General features: G+C 39.8%; 1 protein-coding gene and 1 long non-coding RNA gene across 3 annotated transcripts in view; one reads left to right on the forward strand and one right to left on the reverse strand.

Annotated features, from left to right (window-relative positions):
- Positions 1-4,678: 4,678 nt before the first annotated feature.
- On the reverse strand, positions 4,679-19,251 carry LOC125698015 (uncharacterized). The gene is made up of 3 exons (XR_007379046.1): positions 19,158-19,251; positions 17,675-17,732; positions 4,679-4,776 (listed from the first exon to the last, which is right to left on the reverse strand). It is a non-coding gene; the product is annotated as an uncharacterized LOC125698015 (long non-coding RNA).
- Positions 17,297-21,146, forward strand: part of IL16 (interleukin 16) — a 28,162-nt gene continuing 24,312 nt past the window's right edge. For both annotated transcript variants that reach the window (XM_048955791.1, XM_048955792.1), the window contains exon 1: positions 17,297-17,766. In XM_048955791.1, coding sequence (XP_048811748.1) covers positions 17,398-17,766 — 369 coding nt within the window. In that variant the 5' untranslated portion in view covers positions 17,297-17,397. The remainder of the gene's footprint in view (positions 17,767-21,146) is intronic.

Below are 21,146 nucleotides of genomic sequence, written 5' to 3' on the forward strand. Positions count from 1 at the left end.
CCATTACTGCAAACAGATCCTGATAAGGTAAAGCCATTGGTCATGGAATACAAAGCGTTGGGTTTAAAGGCTGTGAATTCGTTGTCTATGTCATGTTTGCACTTTGAGAGCAATCAGGGCATCACCTTGGGAGTTATCATCAATAGCTTCACTTGGGGGAAAGAAAACAAACCATTAAGGTGGTAAATCTATTTTATCCAATTTTACCAATTGTTCCATTACATTCTTCCAATCCAGAAAGACATTAATGCAACATACGAATGAATGGGCATGCTTTTGAGAAAAAACAACTGAATAGAAACATAGCTTCTCAAACTGGTTACAAGAGTATTATCTGCTGAAATAAAGCCAGCTGCCATGCCCCAAACAGTTCATTGCTGCTGTGGTAAATTGCACAGAGCAGAATAAACATTCCAGAATGCTCTAATTAGCTTAACTACGAACAGCTTTTTGAAAACTGTACTTCTGATTCAACTGGACACAGAGCAGCTCTTCTAAAGCTTTATTCAGCAGCTCAGCTGTTCACTCTTGGTGCTTTTTAGCACAACACATCCATTTCCCAGATTGCATCCACAGCAAGGGTGGATGGCCTGGTGCACACTAAGGACTGCATCCTCCAGGTTCTCTCCTATTCTCATTTCCATTTGCTAGAGCAGTCTGAGACCTACACAAGCTCTTTCCTCAGTGCCAAAGCAGCAAGAAAAAGCAATACTTAAGAAATAAAAAAAATTAAGGGCCTGGGAAACAAGATGGCAGCAGAAATTTTGTGTAGGTAAGCGTGAAGTAATGTGCAATGAAAGGAACAACTTGAACTATTCATATACACTAATGGTTTGCAAAATCACTCAAGAAAAGATCTAGGCGTTACAGTGGACAGCTTAATGGAAACTTCTGCTCAGTGCACAGCAGTGGTCAAAAAAAGCAAACAAGATGTCAGGCTGTATTAAGGATGAATTGAAGAATAATGCTGGAAATAATAACAATACCATCAAATACATCAATAACATATTCTCCATTTTATGAGTAGCTTATTTTGCTTTTGTTCTATGAAAATAAATACCTTACACAGGAAAAAGGGAATTAAAAGGGATTTAAAGGCAGAGGTAAACATCTACAAAATGAAAGATTTTTAATAGTGTCAGAATTGTGACATCACTCAGATCATCCTTCTCTAAACAACTTACCTGCTTCTCAGTTCACCAATTTGTAAATAAGGACAGACGAAAGCACTTACCATTGTCATATCTATAGAGATGAATGGATGAACAGTGATGCCACAAAGATATCATTTGCCTCTTATTCCCAACACAAAAGGGTCAGTTCCTCTCTGCTCTCCCATAAACTCAATACAAGGCCCAACCCAACAGTGCTTCTCATCTCAGCTGCTGCTGTACCCATCACCTTCTATTCAAACTTAACCTATACCCCCAAGTCCAGCCCAGCACCTTAACCAAAATCCTTCCCCTTTTCACCCCTTACGTCTCTCCTTGCCTCACACCCAAACCTACCACACCTGGCCCACCCTCTGCTGCTCCTACCATCTCTCACCAATTACCCCACTGCTCCCAACATGGCTTTATGACACCTTTTCCCTCTCTGCAGGCACAGCTCATCACCCTAGCTCCCTCAGCTCTGCTGTCAGTATGATCAGCACTGCTGGCCATCCATCAACAACCTCCCTTGCAGTACCTACGCAGCAGGCAGCTGCTCCATGCTCTGCAGACCGCTGACAGACAGGTACGATGTGCTTAACATTGTTGCTTACTACTGACAGTAAACTAGAAAAAATAAAACCAGAGGTTAACTTACAGCAGAAGAACCCTTCCACACACACACCATCCGTTCTCAATGCATACATTGTTTAGGTATGAATTAAAACAGAAGTATCTCTCCTAATGGCCAGGAGAGATGGCAGAGAGATGTGACAGGTTGAATGCTGTCCTGTGAATTATGGACATGATACACCTCAACTTCTGTGGTTCCTAGGGTAGAGTGCTTGCTGAACATAGATGTCAGATTTGGTAAATTTAACATTGTTTAGTCTGAGTGTAAGTGAGGAAAATGGGAAACTCATCTGCCCTGCAGCAGGAGGGTGTGGAGTGAGGCAGTGTTGTTTTCTGCAGAGTATTTTTATGACTGGGCTCTTGAGAGCCTGAGATGTCACTAGGTCCCTGGGCTGTGAAACCAGCAAGGGAAAATATGAACTGATGCAGTTTTATATAACTTACAAATGCATTTAGCATTTTCTGTGACAGAGAGACGGCAGTCAGAAAATTTAACTGTTTCCTTTGTGAACTTTATTTTGTTTATCTGGAAGCTTGCTCTGTGTCAGCAGAATTGGCAGCCGTCTCATCCAGAGCAGCAGCAGGGCATTTTCCCACATATTAAAATAAATTCTAATTTCAAGAAAAAGGGAAGAGAAAAAAAAAGAAAGAAAAAAGAAAGTTATGCCGTGAAATGGCATTATTACCTCTAACAAAAAGCATATGGAATAGTAGCTTGCACATAGGTCTGGGAGCCAGGAATAAATCAGTGCTAGTCTAGACATGCTGATTCCAGCTGTGGTCCTGAAACAAGCTGTTAGTGCTAGAATTTGATTAAGTCTAATGCCCATCTGGATGATGAATGAAGGCAGAATAACACTGTCCCATCAGAGCTGTGCTAGAGGTACTCGTATTGTGGCTGGGACACAAGGAAACAAGGGCTACCCATTGCATTTTGATTTCTCCCAGCAACTGACTGAGTCCACAGCCAATATTAGAAATCAGCTTGGTATGTCCTATGGAACAGTGGCTTATCATATGGATCTCCCCAGTATAGGCAATGTAGCAGAGGAGATGTCTTTATTTAGTCTTGGTCCCCACTTCTAATTTAGTACGGCCCCCAGTCACGGTCCCTCTTGTGCTTTCTCCACAGTGACTATAACATTTAATTAACTCATATTTATATGCACTCAGAAGATGGAAAACTCTATATACTATGTATTTAAGGTAATTACCTCACAAAAAGACATAAATTAACACTGACCAGTGATGTAATTTCAGAACACAGATCACTGGCAGGGACTTAAGAACCCCCACAAACACACCTCCTCCGTCCTGCCCTGCTCCCTCTGCCTCCTCCCCTGCCCCAAAAAAGCGAACCCCTCCCCAAAGCACTCTGATACAAAAACCATTTGCACCTCCTTTCCTATTATCCTCTTTTCAAGAGGCAAAAGTGTCCCACTTTATCTTTTTTTTTAGCTTAATTTCTGTCATCCTGGGACAAAACCATTTGCTCCACTACACAGACTTTATTCACCCAAGACCAAGTTCCCCAAGCCCTTGCAGAGCTTATGAAAGGCGTTTTCACTCACTTGGGTTAAATGAACACTGTGTATTTTCTTTCTTCTTCCCCCCTCTGCCCCCCTTTCTTTTTGGGCTAAGAGTAATAAATGAATCATTTCAACTTTGGGCAAGGAGTTTAGGTGTTGTATTTGTACCATGCAACTACATAAACACAGAACGAGCCAGTTAACCAATGAATGGCAGGAATTAGAGGTATTGAGATGATCTAAAACATTTTAACACATTTTTCCATATATTAGCCTTTGGAGTAGTTGTGTTTTGCTTTCTTACAACAGACACAAGTCAGTGAAGTCCAAAAGGAAAGTCTGAGGTTTTACATTTCTGTTTGTGGTACAGGAAAAGGGTTACGATCTCAGTGGTTGATTCAGTGAAATAACATCTCTTTTATACACATCTGCCTCGCAAGTAGGGCGGTAGTTGGAAATACCCAATCTAAAGCATTAAAGATTTGCTGGCAAATAGCAAGGCATTTTCTGCTAAGGAAAAATTGTTATATTGAGTAGTCACTTTGAGTGTTCAGGAGCTACAGTCAAATATCCAAACAGTGTGGAGTTGCAGTGCATTTATTATTTTGTCAAGTGTTCAACACGCCGGGAGCTGACTCTGCTGTGTATTCCATGCCTAAGAGGGGATGATAATAATGAACCTAAGTGAGAAGATACTTGGCAATGGTAAGTGATATTTTCTTATCAAATTATTTGGGCATCATACAGTCAACTGTTTCTACATGTCAGTATGTATCATTTTCAACTGCTTTTATTCAGGAATTTAAATGAGGAGAGTAATCAGATAAGATATAAAAGCAGGGGTGTTTCCCAAACTGTATTTTTGCCTTTCTATATGTTGTCATGGGTGTTTTGTTTTTAAGTTATGTGAGAAATTTGAAGGAAGTTGTTGAATGATCAGCCTTACTACTTAAAAGAGAGATGCTGTGCATGGAAGTATCTTAGTTCAGGACACATTCACTTTGCTGTATAATATTTCTCCTATTTCTCCTGACTCACATAAAATCAGCAGACTGTACAAGGGAATTTTGTGAGCTTGCAGCTTCCTGCAGTTCTGAAGGCCTCTCTAAACTTGCTGTATTTGAGGCAGACAAAAAACAAAAGCATAAATCAAGCGATTCATTACTCAAATGCATTTAAATCTTCAATTCTCTCTCAATAGCAATTAATCTCCATTAGAAAAAAAAAAGAAAAGAAAAGAAAAAGGAATTCATTTTGAAGCAGGATGTGAAGAAGAGGATATGTAATTTTTTTTTTGGCTTTTGCTAAAGCTCATCATTTTTCAGAACTGTTTCGAACCTTTCTGCTCATTTCAAGAGCTCTGTAGCTGCAGGCAGTACTCTTCAAATCTTCTGTTTTTCTTAAAGAAGCAATGCAGAAAAACACATTTCCACAAGAACTGGACAGGGGCACAACGTAATCCTCTGAAAACACACACACATTTCCAATCCGTTTTAGAATTCAATATTAATATGATTAGTGTTTCAAAACATACTTCCAAACAAGACATCCAAATGCACTATTTACTCAAATCTCCGTATGAACCAGCCTGTGCAGGAAATCAGTAAATTAGCCCAGAGTCTCAGCCTCAAAGGAGATGCATATTTGTTTAGTCATATGCTATAAATAACGCCTGTAGTCTCGGGACTTTGCCAACATTATTAATGCAGTGTTCACTTAATGGTCTCCTTTATTATGGACCTCATTAGTAGCTGATTCATGCAGCATGAGCCTACAGAAAAAACATGCAGTCTGGTGTAACACACCGACACTGGTGATGTATGTCTGTACAGCCACTGTAACCTCATTTCTGTGCAGCTGGCATGCTCAGAACCAAGCACACACCTCCTGGCCTGCAGCCCCTGGGGAGATGCAGTCAGCTGTTATGTTTCCAGAATTATCATATAGAATGAATTTTGTATGCAATATATTCTGCATAATGAGATGGATTGGTACAGGACATCCTTACTTGACAGAAACAAATACTTGTTTTCTAAGAGTTGTTTTATTGTCTAATTAAAAGAGTACAATTTAATTATCTTATAATACTTTTTATCCCTTCCCATCCAAGAAAGAAGGCGATTGCCACAACTCGTTTCAACAGACAGGGATCAAGAACAGGAGGGGAAGTAAACTTATCCAGTGTCCAATATTCAGGTCACTATCAGATCTAGAAGATCTCCACTATAGTGCTCTGCCAAAAACTGGGCTGTGGCAGAGTGTGACCACTTTATGGAGTGAGTGGAGTGTGTTAGACATGGTTGATGAGGTTCACTTACACATACTTTAAGCAACTGACAAAGATTAATGGGGAGCTCAAACTGATATTGACAAAACCTTAACATCTTTTTGTCTATTTTACACATAAAGGTCCTTCATTTTGGCCATAAACAGGGGTCCTCTCCTTCCCCCCCCTTCAAAAAAAAAAAAACCCTCAAACCAACAACCAAAAACATGCAAACAAGAAAAAAAAACAAACCCAAACCTTTGAAACTCCTCTTTGTTATAAGTAACCCCCCAAAATCTGGGTATTCTTATCCCTCTAATTCTTATTTGAGTTGTATCTTTGAAGGTCCACTTCCCAAACTGAATGACAATACTTATCACCAGATTAGAAGATGCTGAAGAAAAAGGAAAGGGAACCAAACTAGAAATCTTGAGTTCCAGGTTGCGTGGTTGACTTGGAACATGATGTAGGGCAATTATGTGGGACTGAAATTCCAGAAAAGACTGTTCCTTTTGGGAAATTCAAGCTGAGACACAGGATTTTGTATTATTTCTTATAGAGAGAATATTAGATATTCTCTGGATTCCTACTAAAAAGTGAGCACACATGAAGAAAGGACACCAGAAAATGTCATCTACATCAGCTGCAAAACAAACATAGTAGCAGTGATGTGAGTTATAATGGCTTCTTACGGAGTAAGGAAGCTCTTCCTAATGTAATGGAGGTTACTTACCCACTATCTGGTAGCCCTGGACTACAGACACTGTGATACCAACAGTTGTTTTTCAGTTTTAAAACAGAATGTCACAAAAGTAGAAAAATAATCAAATGTTAAGAAACACAGTAAAGTTTCATGACACCTGAATTCCCTCCTCCTCACTAATTTTAAAAAAATAAAGTAAAATAAAAATGCTGGGGAAGTGATGAAGGTCTTTAACGTGCCAAACATTAATTTTCAAGCTCTAATGTACAAATGTCAAAATAAGAGCCAATGAGTATGTGGATACAGAGACATTTGAAAGAAACAGCAACTAACAGCCTATCTGTGCATACAGCAAGTTCTCAAGACTAGTGAGATAATGTCTTTGCATCCAGATTTGATGCTATCCTAAAATACATGCTCTACCTGAAGCAGAAATCATTATCATCAACACAGGAATTACAGCTTAAACTTCTCTTTGTCAGGTTGATGAACTCAATGTAACAACATCTTCTGAGCATTAAATCTGTGATTCTGTAGGGAAAAAAAAAAAAGTAAAACCAATGTTAGGAATCCTCAGGAGATCTCTTGGCTGCTGTTATTCAACACCAGGCACTGCTCTAAATTTGTAGGCTTATCTCAAAGCATGGGAGAAAAGCCGTCTCCCCAAAACATGAGATTCCTCAGTGCTTAGGATGCTAAATCTGGCTCTTGCATCATCTGTCACACCTACAGGCAGGGTGTCATCAGATCTTGTGAAGCACTAGAGTCATTCTGCTTTGTGTCTTACCAGGGAGCTATTTTTTGCGACAGATTATACAGTTTCAAGCACAAGAAACCTGTGAGATAATTTAGTCTCATCTTGCTGTCAACAATAATGCTTGTGAGTAATGGATGTGACTCATACCACTGTTAGAAGCTACAGCACAGAAGTGAAGAGCAAGACAGCTGCCACTGGAACTTTATGCTGGTATCCTCAATGCCACAAATAAAAACCATCAGCTCAGTCTCATTCTAATTGTCACAGACTTAGTGATAAAGCAGCAGAAACATGAAGGGTCTTGAAGACTTTGTGCAGAGAAGTGGCAGTGTTAAGTAGCTTTACCTCTGCCAGGCATCAGGAATGATAATTATAAAGCCTTGCAACAGAAGTGACAATCTATAAAAGCAGTAAAGTCATCTTATTTAGGCAGAGATATCTAAGAAGAAGAGATTACATAATTCCTCATCAACCACTGAAAAAGCTAAATTGAAACAAAAATCCCCACCAAGATTCATCAAAGCCAGCAACCAAGAAGGACCACGCATACTACCTATGACATGCTAAGGGATGGCGAAGTACAGGCCTTCAGTGAGACTGAGATTGGGCTTTGAAAGTGGCAAAGAAGAAAATTCTGCCAATATCCTCAGAGAGATGAAATGTATTCATCTTTTCAATACTTCCCTTCATTCATATCTGGCTTCTCAAGGCATAAAACAAAACGCAGTAGCAACAAATATGACACAACCCAACGAAGACTCACAATAAAATGGAAGACCAGACAGATCTAAATACACCTTCTAATACTGAACTTATGAAACATTCAGAGAAATTTTTCATGTGATTTTTGTATGTAGACTAAGTTCAGTTTTCTTCTGCCCTTTACTTTTTTGCTCAATGAATCATAGTTTTGGCAATTAATAATTCCCCTTTCATTCAAACTAAAGGGCCCCTTATTTCAACTTACAGTTCAGGGGACTATAAATCAGAAGGAATGCAAAATCAGATGAAAAAGGAACACTATGTGATTGGAAATGCAGAATGAGGAAGTAAAGTCATAACCTTTAAAAATATTTGCTTTAAATTAGAATGACAACATACAGGCAATGTTTTTACTACTCTTGTGAACTCTGTATCAGTCAATGGCTTTACAAAAAAATAGACAGATCTAGTCTTCAGTACCTGATATTTAGCAGTTTCATAGCTCAAACACAAATATCCTGTAGTATTTCTCTAAGATGAACACAATCATTTATGCATAGTCTATAAGATCCAATACAAAAATATTAAATAAGCACAACTCAAAACACTTTGCTCCAAGGCTACGATTCTTGTTAGGCCTCATCTACCATATGATGGCCACAGTCAGTGTTCCTCACGCTGACTCCACTGTTACTGCTCAGTTAGATAATCTCTTAATGCAGTATTTCTTTGGATCACATGGGATACTTTTCTGTAAACAAAGCACTGTATGCACAGAATAACATACTGCATAGAGAATGTCAGAGAGAGTGAGAGTGCATGTCATGCAACGCACATGTGGTTGGGAATAGAAGGCCCAGGAACCTTGACTAACTCACAGGGAGGCATCTCACTTGGAAACAGAAGAGGCTGCAAAGCTGGATACCATTATGAAAGAGTCAGGTAACAAAGCTCGCAAAAGGAAGTGGACTTAAAAAAGGATCTGAAGAAAAAGGAGGAGATCCAAATGCATGAAAGCAGCACGATGCTGAGGGAAAGGAGGGGCAGCAAAGGAAAGACAGAAGTATGTGGAAGATAAAGGATGACATCAGTGAAGAGATCAATGAGAAGAGGATTCTACAAAGGCTTGAAGAGCAGGGCATTTTTCCTAGAATAATCCTAGACGCAGCAAATCTGAAGCAAGTACAAGGAAGTATATTTTTACATAACACATGAAACTCATTGCCTCTGGATAATCAAAACTTAATGGAAGACAGAAGTGGATAAATTACAGTTACTTAACACAAGATTCATTTCATCTACAGAAGAAAATTCTTTGTGCTTCCTGGCAAAAGCAGGTACTAAGTGATGAAAGGAACTGGAAAGAGCTTTACCTAACTTGACAAACTGCAACTACTCATCCATTATGGGCCTCATAAGCTTCTGCTGAAACAATGCTATCCAATCATAATGTAAAAAGCTCCAGCAATTCTGGAATACACACAAAACCGCAGGGTGTCAGCCTCTTCTTATCAACAAGGCACTCAGAAGAAACACTTCCTGAACGCTGATTATTTTTTTCTAAGCTAATTCTATTGAAGCAATTGCCACTAGCCTTTGCTGGAAAGAGATACTGGATGAACTGTGCTGATAGGATGATTAAATATACCATTTCCTACGTTGCTATGTTTTGATGGATGGGAGGCAGAGTAAAAGCTTCACAACCCAAGACTGAAGTGACTAATCCAGTCCTGGCTTAGCAATGAGAAGATGGACTGTCTTGTGCAACATAACTGCTTTCTGGACTAGGCAACGTGTGAAAATTGTGTCTGTGATTAAGATAAAACTAATTCTTGTATAACCTACCGTAAAAACATACTTAGTAGAGGGTTGGACTAGATAATCTCCAGAGGTCCCTTCCAACCCCTACCATTCCATGATTCTGTAATTCATCAGTTTGCAGAGCAATATAAGGACAGGACAAAAGCTAGCATACCTCAAACTATTGGCTTCTTGGCTTCTTCACCTATTATCACAAGTATGGGGTTGGGTAGAAATCAGGTCTGAGGCTGTGTTCCATCATTACTTAGATTTGCCCAATGCAAAAGTTCCGCTTAAATTTATATGCTCCTTTTTGGAAAAGGTTATCACCAGTAGCAACAGGCAAAATATTTAGTACTGAATAGTCTGCAAATTTGTCCCCTAGAATCCAAATCTCTGGATTGGGAAAATAATTTGAGGGGAAGAGGGATCAGCTCCCATATCTGCTCTGGCTCCACACACATCTGGATTCTAGGTGAGAGAGAACTCATAAGCAATACGTTCAGTGGCTTCTCTAGTTCTCCTCTCACTTCCATCACAGACTAACACCAGATGTCAGAAAAGTGTCTCCTAACCCAGGACAGAAGCACTGCTCTACCTGGGAATGGTACCATTGGACATTTACTCTGCAGCAAGAGCTGTTGCTCCTTCTGCATGCTCTCTTCCTTGAACTGCAGATATTTTCATTTATTCATCTCTTGGGGTGAAATCTCTGTCCTGCTGAAATCAAAGGCAAAACAGCTAACTTCAGAGGACTCATTTCTGCTAGCTTCTTGTTCCACATATTAACTGTGCTTTAGATTTCAAGTATTTCCTTTTATTTATTTGAACTCTTCACTTTATTGCATTTTTCCTTTCTTGTCCCTTACATGAGAAGACAGTAAAGAAACCCAGCTGACTTTCCTTATAACAACTATTATTTCATAAACCTTTTACAGTTCAGCTCCTTTCAGTGGAAAGAGTCCACATCATTTCAATCCTTTCATAAAAAATTCGAGCATCTGATCAGTGTTTATTGCCCCTTTCCTGGTATGATTCCTTTTAGCTATGTAATGAAGATTGACCACAGGATCCAGTATTAAAGCATACCATTAGCACAGCACAGCAGGCGCAGGAGGGGCTCTGTCTCTTTTTCCTTACGGCTTCTAAAAATGTGCTTTTCAGTTCACCGCTGGGCGCTGAACAATTACTGTACAGAGAAGATGGAAAAAAACTGCAAAAGGTTACAGTGAAACATCATGAAAATACAGCCCCTCCTTGTGATATTTCTGCTTCTGCTGCTGGCTCTGGCAGAAATCCAGATTCAGAATGAACAAAACTTCCAGTGGCTTAAGGACTACAGAATTCAGCCCACAGTCAGGAAATGCAATAGCATATGACAATGGGAATAATAATAATAATAATAAAAAAAAAGCTTTCCAATCTTTCTGAGTTTCCAGCTCAATCAGCTTGGATCAAAACATGGGGACTGTTAAGAATTTACGTGAATGAGTGCCCTATTGCTAAACAACAACGTGTATGTTGCAGTGCAAGGCAGTTCAATGGTAAACAGTACGTAGCTCTGCTTCCTGATAGATATTTCGATTTTGTGGTACTGACGGTACAGAATTTCATTTTATACACAAGGCCAATATTCTCTCAATTTAAGCTTAGTGAGGAACAGTTTGCTAAAGCATAAAATCATATCCCTATTTTTCCGTCTTTCCAGGAAAGCTACTTGATATCCATTGTTCACTACTCAGCATCAAAATCATGGCTCTTCTATAGGATTAGCATTCAAAAAGCAGCACTAACATTACATATTTACGGTCACCCAAGTTAAAACTCATACCCTGAAAACCTATCTGTTGGAAAAATAATGCCAAATTCTTTTCATTTTGTAAGCGCTTTAAATATAAATTAGTCACAATTGTATTATCAGGGGCAGAGAGTTTCAGGGCTACAGCAGGTGCTGCACAAAGCAGAGATTTCAGCTGCACTTTTTGCCCTGATATGTCATTCTCACAGACCAGATGCTCGTATTCACTGCCCACATTTTATCTAGATCTCACAGGAGACCACTAAACATGAGACAGTGTAAGCAAAATTTTACAACCCATTTTAAACTCTCTCCTTTGTGAATTTAGTGATAGACCAATAAAAACCAAAATCTTCAGGCTACATAATACAAAGCGTAGCAGGTGTCTATATACTTTCATTGCCCATTTCCATGAGCAGGCAGGGCCACATGTAAAATTCAGGTTTTTCTTCATATTTTCCTGGAAATTACAGAGTCGTAAAATCATCAAGGATAGAAAGGACCACTAAGATCATTCAGTCTAACCACCAGCACAGCCCCACTATGCCCACTGACCACATCCCTCAGTGCCACATCCACATGTTTCTTGAGCACCTCCAGGGATGGTGACTCCACCACCTCCCTGGGCAGCCTGTGCCACTGCATCACCACTCTGAGAAGAAATCTTTGTGAATATCCAACCTAACAGTCAACACGTGTGGCTGCTTTCAATGGAAGATAGGAACAACTCACAGCAGGGAGTTTGTACATTTTCAAAAACTTCTGAGACAGCTAACACTAATTGATTGAAACAGGAACACCTCCTGGGAATGTTCTCTATGTAAACTATCAATTCTACTCAACTCTCTGAAAAGAGACTGTAGCAAAATGGGTCTTGGCCTCTTCTCCCAGGTAACAATGGTAAGACAGCAGGTAATGGCCTTAAGTTGCACCAGCAAAGGCTCGGTTTGGATATTAGGATTCTACGACTGAAAGTATGTTTCAGTTGTTACTGTGTGAGAAGAGCTGGGAATTGACAGGTGGAGAAGAGCAGACTCTAATTGATGAGTTTTCAGTTTTCTGAGTCCTTGATAAGATTGGATCACAAAATTGCAGTTCAGCACATCAACGGGAGAACATCTATGAACTGGCTGGTTAAAGAGACCGTGCCACTTCATGGTGAGAAATACAAAGGATTGGCATTCAGAAGTAGCTCCTGGAACAGAAACTGCTTATGAAATTCTTACTGGCATCATGTTTAAAATATCTGCTAAAAATTACAAGAAACATGCTTGCCTTCTCAGCATCCAGCAGGAAATCCTGCACTTGATTAGCACAGATTCCCCCCCACTCCCCAGTAGGTTCAGCATGCTGGGACCCCATCAATCCTAGGACCAGAAAGAGATGGGTAAAAACAAATTACACAAACTCCTTAAATAGCCTTGTCGTCTATGGGTAGCTGGGAGCTCACTGGAAAGTTTCCCCAATACTGCATCCCATTGCTTTTGTTTATCTATCCTTGCTGACATTTTCTTCAATTAGGAAACAATAGCTCCGTTCCAATGTACTGAGCAGAATTACTGAAACCAAACCACGTGACACCATCAGAGTGTGTTTTCAATTATTCACTCTGTCTTTTTTTGCCAGGCCTATGAAGAGGAACAGCCTTCTGCAGGAGTCAGGTTTGTCTGCCTCGCTGTTGTAAGTTCCTCCTTTTGCATTTTTATTTAAGAATTAGAGGTTTTTTTAAACTGTAAATTCAGCTCTCAAGAGTTTCTTACTCTTTTATTAGAGTGTTTCCAAATCTCTAGCTCTTCCTACTGCCTGGAAATCGTTGGCTTCTGCAACAATTCAGTTCTAATAGTACTGCTCAGTAATGAATCTGATGGAGATCACAAGATCTAGATTAAAATGGGATGCAAGATATCACGCTGTTAGCACTTGGTAACATAAAACTTGTCTTGCTAGTAAAGAAAAAGTTCTAACTTTCCTACTGCATGGTTAACAGCAATGCATTCCCATTCAGCCTGGGAGCTACTTCAAATTATTTACATCTTGTAAATGCTTGGTATAATATCCAACCAAAAATTTGAACCAAATGGGCACTGCTCAAATCATTTACTTTGTTTGCAGAAGACAGACTGAGTTAAGGCTTTTTAGACTTAAAGCTGGAAAAATAAAGCTTGGGTTAAAAAAAAAAAAGAGAGAGAGAAAGAACATTTGGTTTGCATTACAAACCACAGACAACTTCCATCAGGCATGCTGAAGGTATAAGAATGGCAAGAGAAAATGACAAGCAGCGAGTGCACAGGAGGAAGAGATGAATGGTTTGGAGAACTGACTTTGAAGTAATTGTCTGTGCCCATTGAATTAAATTTGTGGAATATGGCAATGAATCATAAAGCTTCTCTAGCACTTATGATATTGTTTTCTGTGTGAAATAATATTTTTGGATATTTTTATTGAAAAATGTATAGAATATGTTTTTGGTACCTCCCGTATTTCTGTCACTTATGGACCAGCAGCCCTGGAAAGGATGCTGTTTTAGTTAGGAGCAAAAGCAGGTATTTAACTGGAAATCTCCAGGTCTGTTGGGTTTATTTTCACTGCAGCTGCTGGCTTTCCTTGAGATACCTGGTAAATCAGGGTTAAATTTGGTCTTTGAGCTAACAGAGTTCCGATGGGGGTGAGGGAAAGGGTAGGGGAAATGACTGATGCAACATGGCAAAAAAAGATGTTCTCTCTGCCGAGGGTAATATTTTGCAGGAGCATTGCTGGGGGGGTGGGAAGGAAGAGTGCACTTACAGCAATGTTTCCTTCCCTGTTTCAACAGGTGCTTCTACATGCCCTGCATCCCAGGTGCTTAGAAATAGTCAGATACACCTTCTGAAGCACTTACTACTGATGGCAGTGCTTGGTACTGATGCTCTTAAGCTCAGCAGCCTCAGACAGAGTGAGGAAGGGCTCCCGCATTTCTCCCCATCCTTCATTCTAGCATACCAGTCTCCAGAGAGCAGTATTTTGACCATTAAGCTATTAAGTCCTCTGCTTACCCATTGCTTAATGGCTCTTTAAAAATTCTCTCTCTTCAGGGAAGCAAGAGTGCAGTTAATGTTTGTACAACACAGAAATCCGTGAATGAAAAATACTATTTCTTCTAATTTTTCCCCGAAGGCAAGATTGTTTAGGTCTGAATGCACAATTCAGGCTCATTTCTGACACTTATTGCTCGTATCTAATAGTGATGCCAGAACCACAGAAGGATCAACAGTCACTTTTGCAGACTTTCAAGTGCTGCATGTTCCATGGCCAGTTAGCTCTGTTGCTTTCTACCTAGATGCTGAGGAGAGTTACTTGCAGAAGTTACCGCAATATGACAGCAAGCTGTGAAGCTCCCCTCATCCTGACAATCCTATTGTTTTTCTCAAGTCCACACTCTGGTTCAGTGGGCCAGATTTCATTTTCCTCTAAGATGCCTTCAAGACATGCAGGAAATGCAACACCAACTTCACAAGATAAGCAGGTTTTGTAACTCACGTATTGAAAATACATACAAGTTATGGTATACTGAAATTTTGAGCTAGCCAAAATGCTAAAATCACAGTCAACAAAAATCTGTAAACCTTGAAGGTCTTCACATATTAGTGGCAATAAATGTCAGTCAGCTTGTAACTAATGTAATCAATGAAAAAACATACAAAAATTGCAAGCTTGTGATACTGAATTATGTCAACAACTTCCTATTTCAGTTTTCAAAATTATTGTTCTAATGTAATTCATTGCACTTTTCATCTCCGCATTTCAAACTAAGTTTCACCATAGAGGCTCTAAAAACAAACTTCTCTCAATACTGCAGAAAAGGAGATTAATCCTAGAGAAATAGTATTGCAAGTCAACCAAAAAGACCATGTGTTAAAGCTGAGCTCTATGTCAACCTTTTCCCCATTCCCTCTGCATCCTCACAGAGCTCATGCTGAATAGGACATCTGAGCCTACAGCCCACAAAGGGAGCATTGGGCAGTCCTCCATCCACACTTGTGGCTGCAGTTGGCCAGGGTTGCAAATTATGTTGTTCATAAGAAGAGAAGGTATTCTCTAAAAACCAGTAGAAGATTCTATGCACTGAATAAAATACGCTGTGCCAAAGTGGGAAGGCTGGGAGCCGAGTGACCTCAGTTGCGATGTTCCTACCCAGTGGGATCAGACTCTTCCAGATCAGCAGTGAAGTTCCCAAAGACACACAGGAGAAAGGCAGAAAACACAATGATTTTCTTCAACTTGACATGTTCTCTAGAAATGTTCAAACTTGAAATTTGCTATGGGAAAACGTCTTGCTGGGAATCCTGAGAAGTTTCTGAAATGTTAGCATGAGTTTTTGAAACCGTAGGGATTTTGTTCGGGAAGAGACATCAGGGAATAGAGCAATATTAGGACTTTTGTGACAGTAACTTATACTTGAAAGCTATGGGAGCATCATCTGTCAAATACACCAGAAAGGACTGTAGGCCTTGGTGCAAAAAGGGGCCTCCCTCCTCCTGAAAAAACCTACATGCGATTTTTTACTTTTATAAATCCAAACAAACTCTGATTCACACTGAACTGTATATTTCTCCAGCAATGCCATATAGCTCCTTCAGATGGGTACTCAACTGCATAGTGTTTATCATCTATGTATATATTTTTCTTTGTTGTTATTTCTATGAGAACACAAAAAGTGAAAAATATAATCCTTATGATTTATTATATAGGTCTGGCTTGGTCAGAACTTGCAGGCCTATGTTTCTTGTCATGGCTGTACAGAGCCTTTAGAAAGTCTGCCTTCTGTTTCTGTATCACCAGTGACATTTTGGGTACAAAGTGCAGATGCTCCTACTTAATTCTACACAGACCCAAAACCAAGCAGCCAACCGCTTTGTAAAGCATTGTGCAAACTTTTCTCAGTGGTATACTTGAGAATGCCTTTTTAAATTGCAACCATTTTCAATTTTCAGTATAACACAGCGTTCTTTCATTTACACAAATCCTTCAGTTTCAACATGTATCAATCAGATACTGAGAATAGAAAAGCTCTTGCAACAAACAGACACCAAAATCAAGTGAGTAAGTCAAAGTGATTGGTTTAGACTTGCTTGCGTTGAAATTTTCTTCTACTGCTGCCATATACCTAACAAAACATTTCTGCAAAACTTTTGAGAGAAAAAGGAAGCCCTTTTAACAAAGCTCCCCTTCGTTATCTTAACATGCTCATTACTTTTTTTATTCTACAAAAGCTCCAACCTCTGCCAAATCTTGACTGTATAGCATTTCTTCCACTTTCTCTTAATTTGCTCTGCTGCATCACACACTGAAACAAACCATTCCTGTAATGGAACTTTTTTTGATTGATGTATTGGAGCCATATACCCTTACGGAGCTCAATCCCTAATCAGCTATTCACATCTAAAGTGCTTCACTGGATCTCTGCATTACTGGCAAATGTGAGTCTTAAGTGAGTTCTGGTCTGCAAAGGTAGGAGCTTTACAGCTCCTGACATTCCTTACCTTCTCACGGCTAAAATCTACTTCTGCTAAGCCGCTTACAAATCAGATGTGCCAGGCAGAGAACTTAACGTTGACAATTTGATTAATCTTCTTTGAATTATAGTGGTTTCATGAATTAAACTTCAAAAGGAGCTTCCTCTGTTCAGATAATGTTAGCTGGATAGAATAATGCTTTTAAAGTATCTTCTTTTTCAATCTGGGATTTCAACATGCAAATTCAGCAGAAGCCAAAGGGAAGCAGCACAATGGAAGCATCAAAAACATTTATTAAAAGCACTCCATTGTGCTTGGGGAGCATGTGAAGAGAATGAAAAGGTGAAGGCAAATTTAGTAGAGCACTGCACAGAAACAGAATTAGCAAGTCATGAGCTATCACGTGGCTGTTAGCACACTGAAAGGCTCTGTTGATTCGATTTATTCATTAGGGCTTTTCAGTAGTGTAGGTTATTAAGTGGGGATATATTACAACTTACATTTTATATTTCCTTTCCTGGAGGATATTTAGCAACAGAGAAGCAGATAAAGTTATTGAAAATATCATGCCACATAAATGGGAGAACGATAGGAAAAAGAGCAGCACCACCAGCTCTCTGAAGATGGATCGAAAGAGCAATGCTGGCAACAGGAAGTCAAGAAAGTTTCGCTCTATTTCAAGATCACTTATACTGTGCAGTGCCAGAAACAGTGATGATGGATCAAGTCCCGACGAGAAATGTCCCGATCCCTTTGAGATCTCCACCAGCTGGGGTCAAGAGGAATTTGACTGCTGCCCTAGAGCACAACTGCCAAGCACATCAGAGACAGAAGACAGCCCACCTGATCCTCCATGTGTCATCACCAGCACAGCCCAGTCCAAGGCAGCCGCAAATGAGAACTGCAACAACATGAGAAGAAAGTTACTCATCAAGGTAGGCACTGAGGTGTACTATATTGTAAGGTTTTCCACTGCAGTAGTTATAAGATGTGTTAATTCATATTTCTCAGGAACATAGGATCCCACTTGGCATTTTCAGAGCTTATGGGCTTGCAATGTTTCTGCTGTGTATAAACTACATGAAAATGTATTGGCTTCCTGACCACCCTGTAGCACCCTGTTGATTAGCACTGCACTGAAATCAGTGGCTGCTAGGCCATTCACTGTTGAAACTAGCACAGCTGGTGCTTTCTACTTGCAATATGTATTGTGCTCAACATACAGAACTGTCACTATAGAAAAATGTACATGTAAAGCATGATACAATGAGACCTCACAAGCTATGCAAGTATAAATCATATTAATACCATGAAAGACACAGGAGATTTCACAGGCAGATGTTCCTTCTCTCTGATCCAGGAAGGAGGGAGTGATGGCTTTAAACCAGAGATGTCACCTTCTCTAGAGATGTAAATATTATATTTTCCTTTAATCTAGAAGCAACTATTTTAACCCCAGGTCTCTGGCCATTTCTCAGTCTAGGCAATATGTTTTAGAAGCCTTTGGAAATGCTTCCTTCTCTCTGATGTATCCTACTTGCTCATTTTTTCTCTTCCTGTTGGTATGTCACTGCAACTGTGAGATGACTTTTAATAGCCTGTATCTTCATGGCATCTAGAACCATTCTAATACCCTGTATCACTTGCTTTTTACATGTACAAACAGTGGCTTATATTTCTTATATTATACAATAGTGCTTATATTTCTTTCACCTACACCTACATATTCTATTTTACTTTCAGTAGAAACTGATGAAACCAGACCTCTACATCAAAAGACAGATTGCACTGGAAATCTGAATCTCCCCTAATTTTTTGAGTTTCTTATTAATGATCACAGCATGTAGTCCCATACTGCAAGGTCTGCAGCACGACAGAAATTGGGTGATGATGCATGTCAGCCCCTAGGCAAAACCACAGAACAAAGACAAAAAACAAGCCAAGTTTCTGCTGCATTCTGACAGAAAACCTAAATAGGTGGAAATGACTGAAATACAAAAATACACCTGCAAAACCATAGCACCTCCTCTCATCTTGAAACAGCCTGTGTACATTCTGCTGATATTCATCTGGGAGTAACGAAGGAGCTGGCCTCTGTCACTCTCCCCTTTTCTCTTTTTAGCACAGCTGAAGTGTTTTCTTGGATATGTGTCAGTTATTGCAGCCTGCTTTCTTGCATACCTCCAAAACATCCAGGCTTCAATAACCATTGTGATCCATAGCCTTGTGAAACTACTCAACATCTTACTGCAGACTGTAAGTTATTTGGTCTTCTAGCTGACAAACAGCTCAAACAGGGATTTGGGGAACAGATTAATTCTCATACCTAATGCTGCTGTACGGATAAGTACCACTGGTGAGGGAATCAACCCCCTCTGGTTGGTGTGTTAGTATCACTGAACAGGGAGGGTCAGGAACCTGGATGGACAGTGACATAAATCAGTCAGAATTAGGCCTTTACCAGCGCAGTTGGGGTGCTCACCGACACTATAGGTAATGGGCACACTGAATTCCCTTTTCAGAGCTCTCATAACCATACAAACTTTTTCAGATGCCACTTGCTAATATTCCTGCCTTTCAGAGTCACGGATCAGTGGCTGTGAGAAGCCTTATCTCAGCATGCTAAGTGGGATGAACTTCAGTAACAGCTATACTGACCTTATCTGTACCGCTGACGCTGAGGCTTCGCCCTATATTATGAAAACAGTGATTTCTATTTTCCATATGGCACAAGCCTGTCATCATCTTTCTATACCACGTGTCTTATCTTAAACTTGAAAATTCTCTGTTTAAGAAAGAAGTCAGGAAGTGTTTTTCAAGTCTTAAAGTACGACACTCTCTTCATCTCCACGTGACTCTTCAGAAATTCACACTGTGTGATTCAGAGCTGAAGGATCCTTGCCTTTGTTCAAGAAAATTGATTCCATTCTTTCTGTGGTGTTGCTGAGGTTATCCCACTGCTCTTTTGCTTTCCATTCCCTACAGTCTTAAGTATGTCTCTGAAGGTGACAGCAACTCTCATGCAACTGAACAACTTCATTTTTTTCCTGTTAAACATGGAATGAGAGAAGAATGTTTAAAAGTGCAGTGTGATTTAATGCTCCCTGTGTCTCCCTTCTTCAGGACTAGGGGAGAATCAGAAACATCAGTCTTCCAAACATTAGTTTCATTCTTCTGTTCAAAAACTAAAGTATCTCATAGAATCATAGAATGGCTTGGATTGGAAGAGACCTTAAAAATCGTCTAGTTCCACCCTCTCTGCCTTGGCCAGGGCTGCCACCCACTCAATTGCATGAGATTCACTGTTACACAAGCCATAAGCAAAATGTTTTGGGACTTCTGCATATGGGTCAGAGGCACATATTTTTCCTCTTCTGCCTCCCTACTGCTCTTTTTACCACACCAGAAAGCTATCATTTCATGCACTTCCCAACCATTTCTTTCTTCCTGTCTGGTTGATTGTACAAAAAGCAAAAGTAGTAAATAACACATCACCATGCACAGCCAGGCAAAGAAAAGCTGGATCAAAACCTTATAGTATGCAATGTATGAACTATAAGATGTTACCTGGGAAACAATTTCTCAGTCTGATCCATTAATCTCTCACACCAAAGACTTCAATGTATGTCCTCTACTTTCATTATATATTCTAAATAGCCAGGATTTTTTTCTCCTCTAAATGGACTGCTACAGTAATGAGAAGGGTTTTATAATTCATTTGGTTTCCATGTTCCAAGATTCACCCATATCAACTATAGCTCACTGTGCCTCCAGCACGTGACATTACTTGGGCATCATCCATCCAACAAGCTCATGGACCACTTACCTTCTAAGATGTGGCACACTTACTCTAGCACTGACACAGCTGGGAAACCAGCTTCTCAATTTATAAATAAGAAGATCTCCTTTGTAGTTTGCTTCTCACAAAATTAGCAGGCTTTTGGTGGCCTGTAATGAAAGAAAAAAATGTCAAGCAGCATCTGATACCTGATGTATTTAACAAAGTAAACTGTCAAAGACAGCCTTGCCTGCTCATGTCATTACAAAATCTGAGGCTTTGCAATTTGTCAGATGGACAAGAAGAGAGAATATTGACTCATTCTCTGGAAAGCAGCAGTCTCACGGGGTTGGAGAGATTCTTCCAGAAGCATTCCTTTTCAATCAAGGGCTCTTCTCCCTGCACCACGGACAGCCTAGGAAGCACCAACAGTTACCAGTGAGTGTGGCAGAAGTGGGTGAAAAATCATCTAGAATAAACTGTAAAAGGGATGGACGAGTTCTTTATGTAAACACTCGATTCGAGCTGATCTGCACT

The sequence above is a fragment of the Lagopus muta genome, chromosome 10, assembly GCF_023343835.1.
Source record: "Lagopus muta isolate bLagMut1 chromosome 10, bLagMut1 primary, whole genome shotgun sequence".
Taxonomy (NCBI): domain Eukaryota; kingdom Metazoa; phylum Chordata; class Aves; order Galliformes; family Phasianidae; genus Lagopus; species Lagopus muta.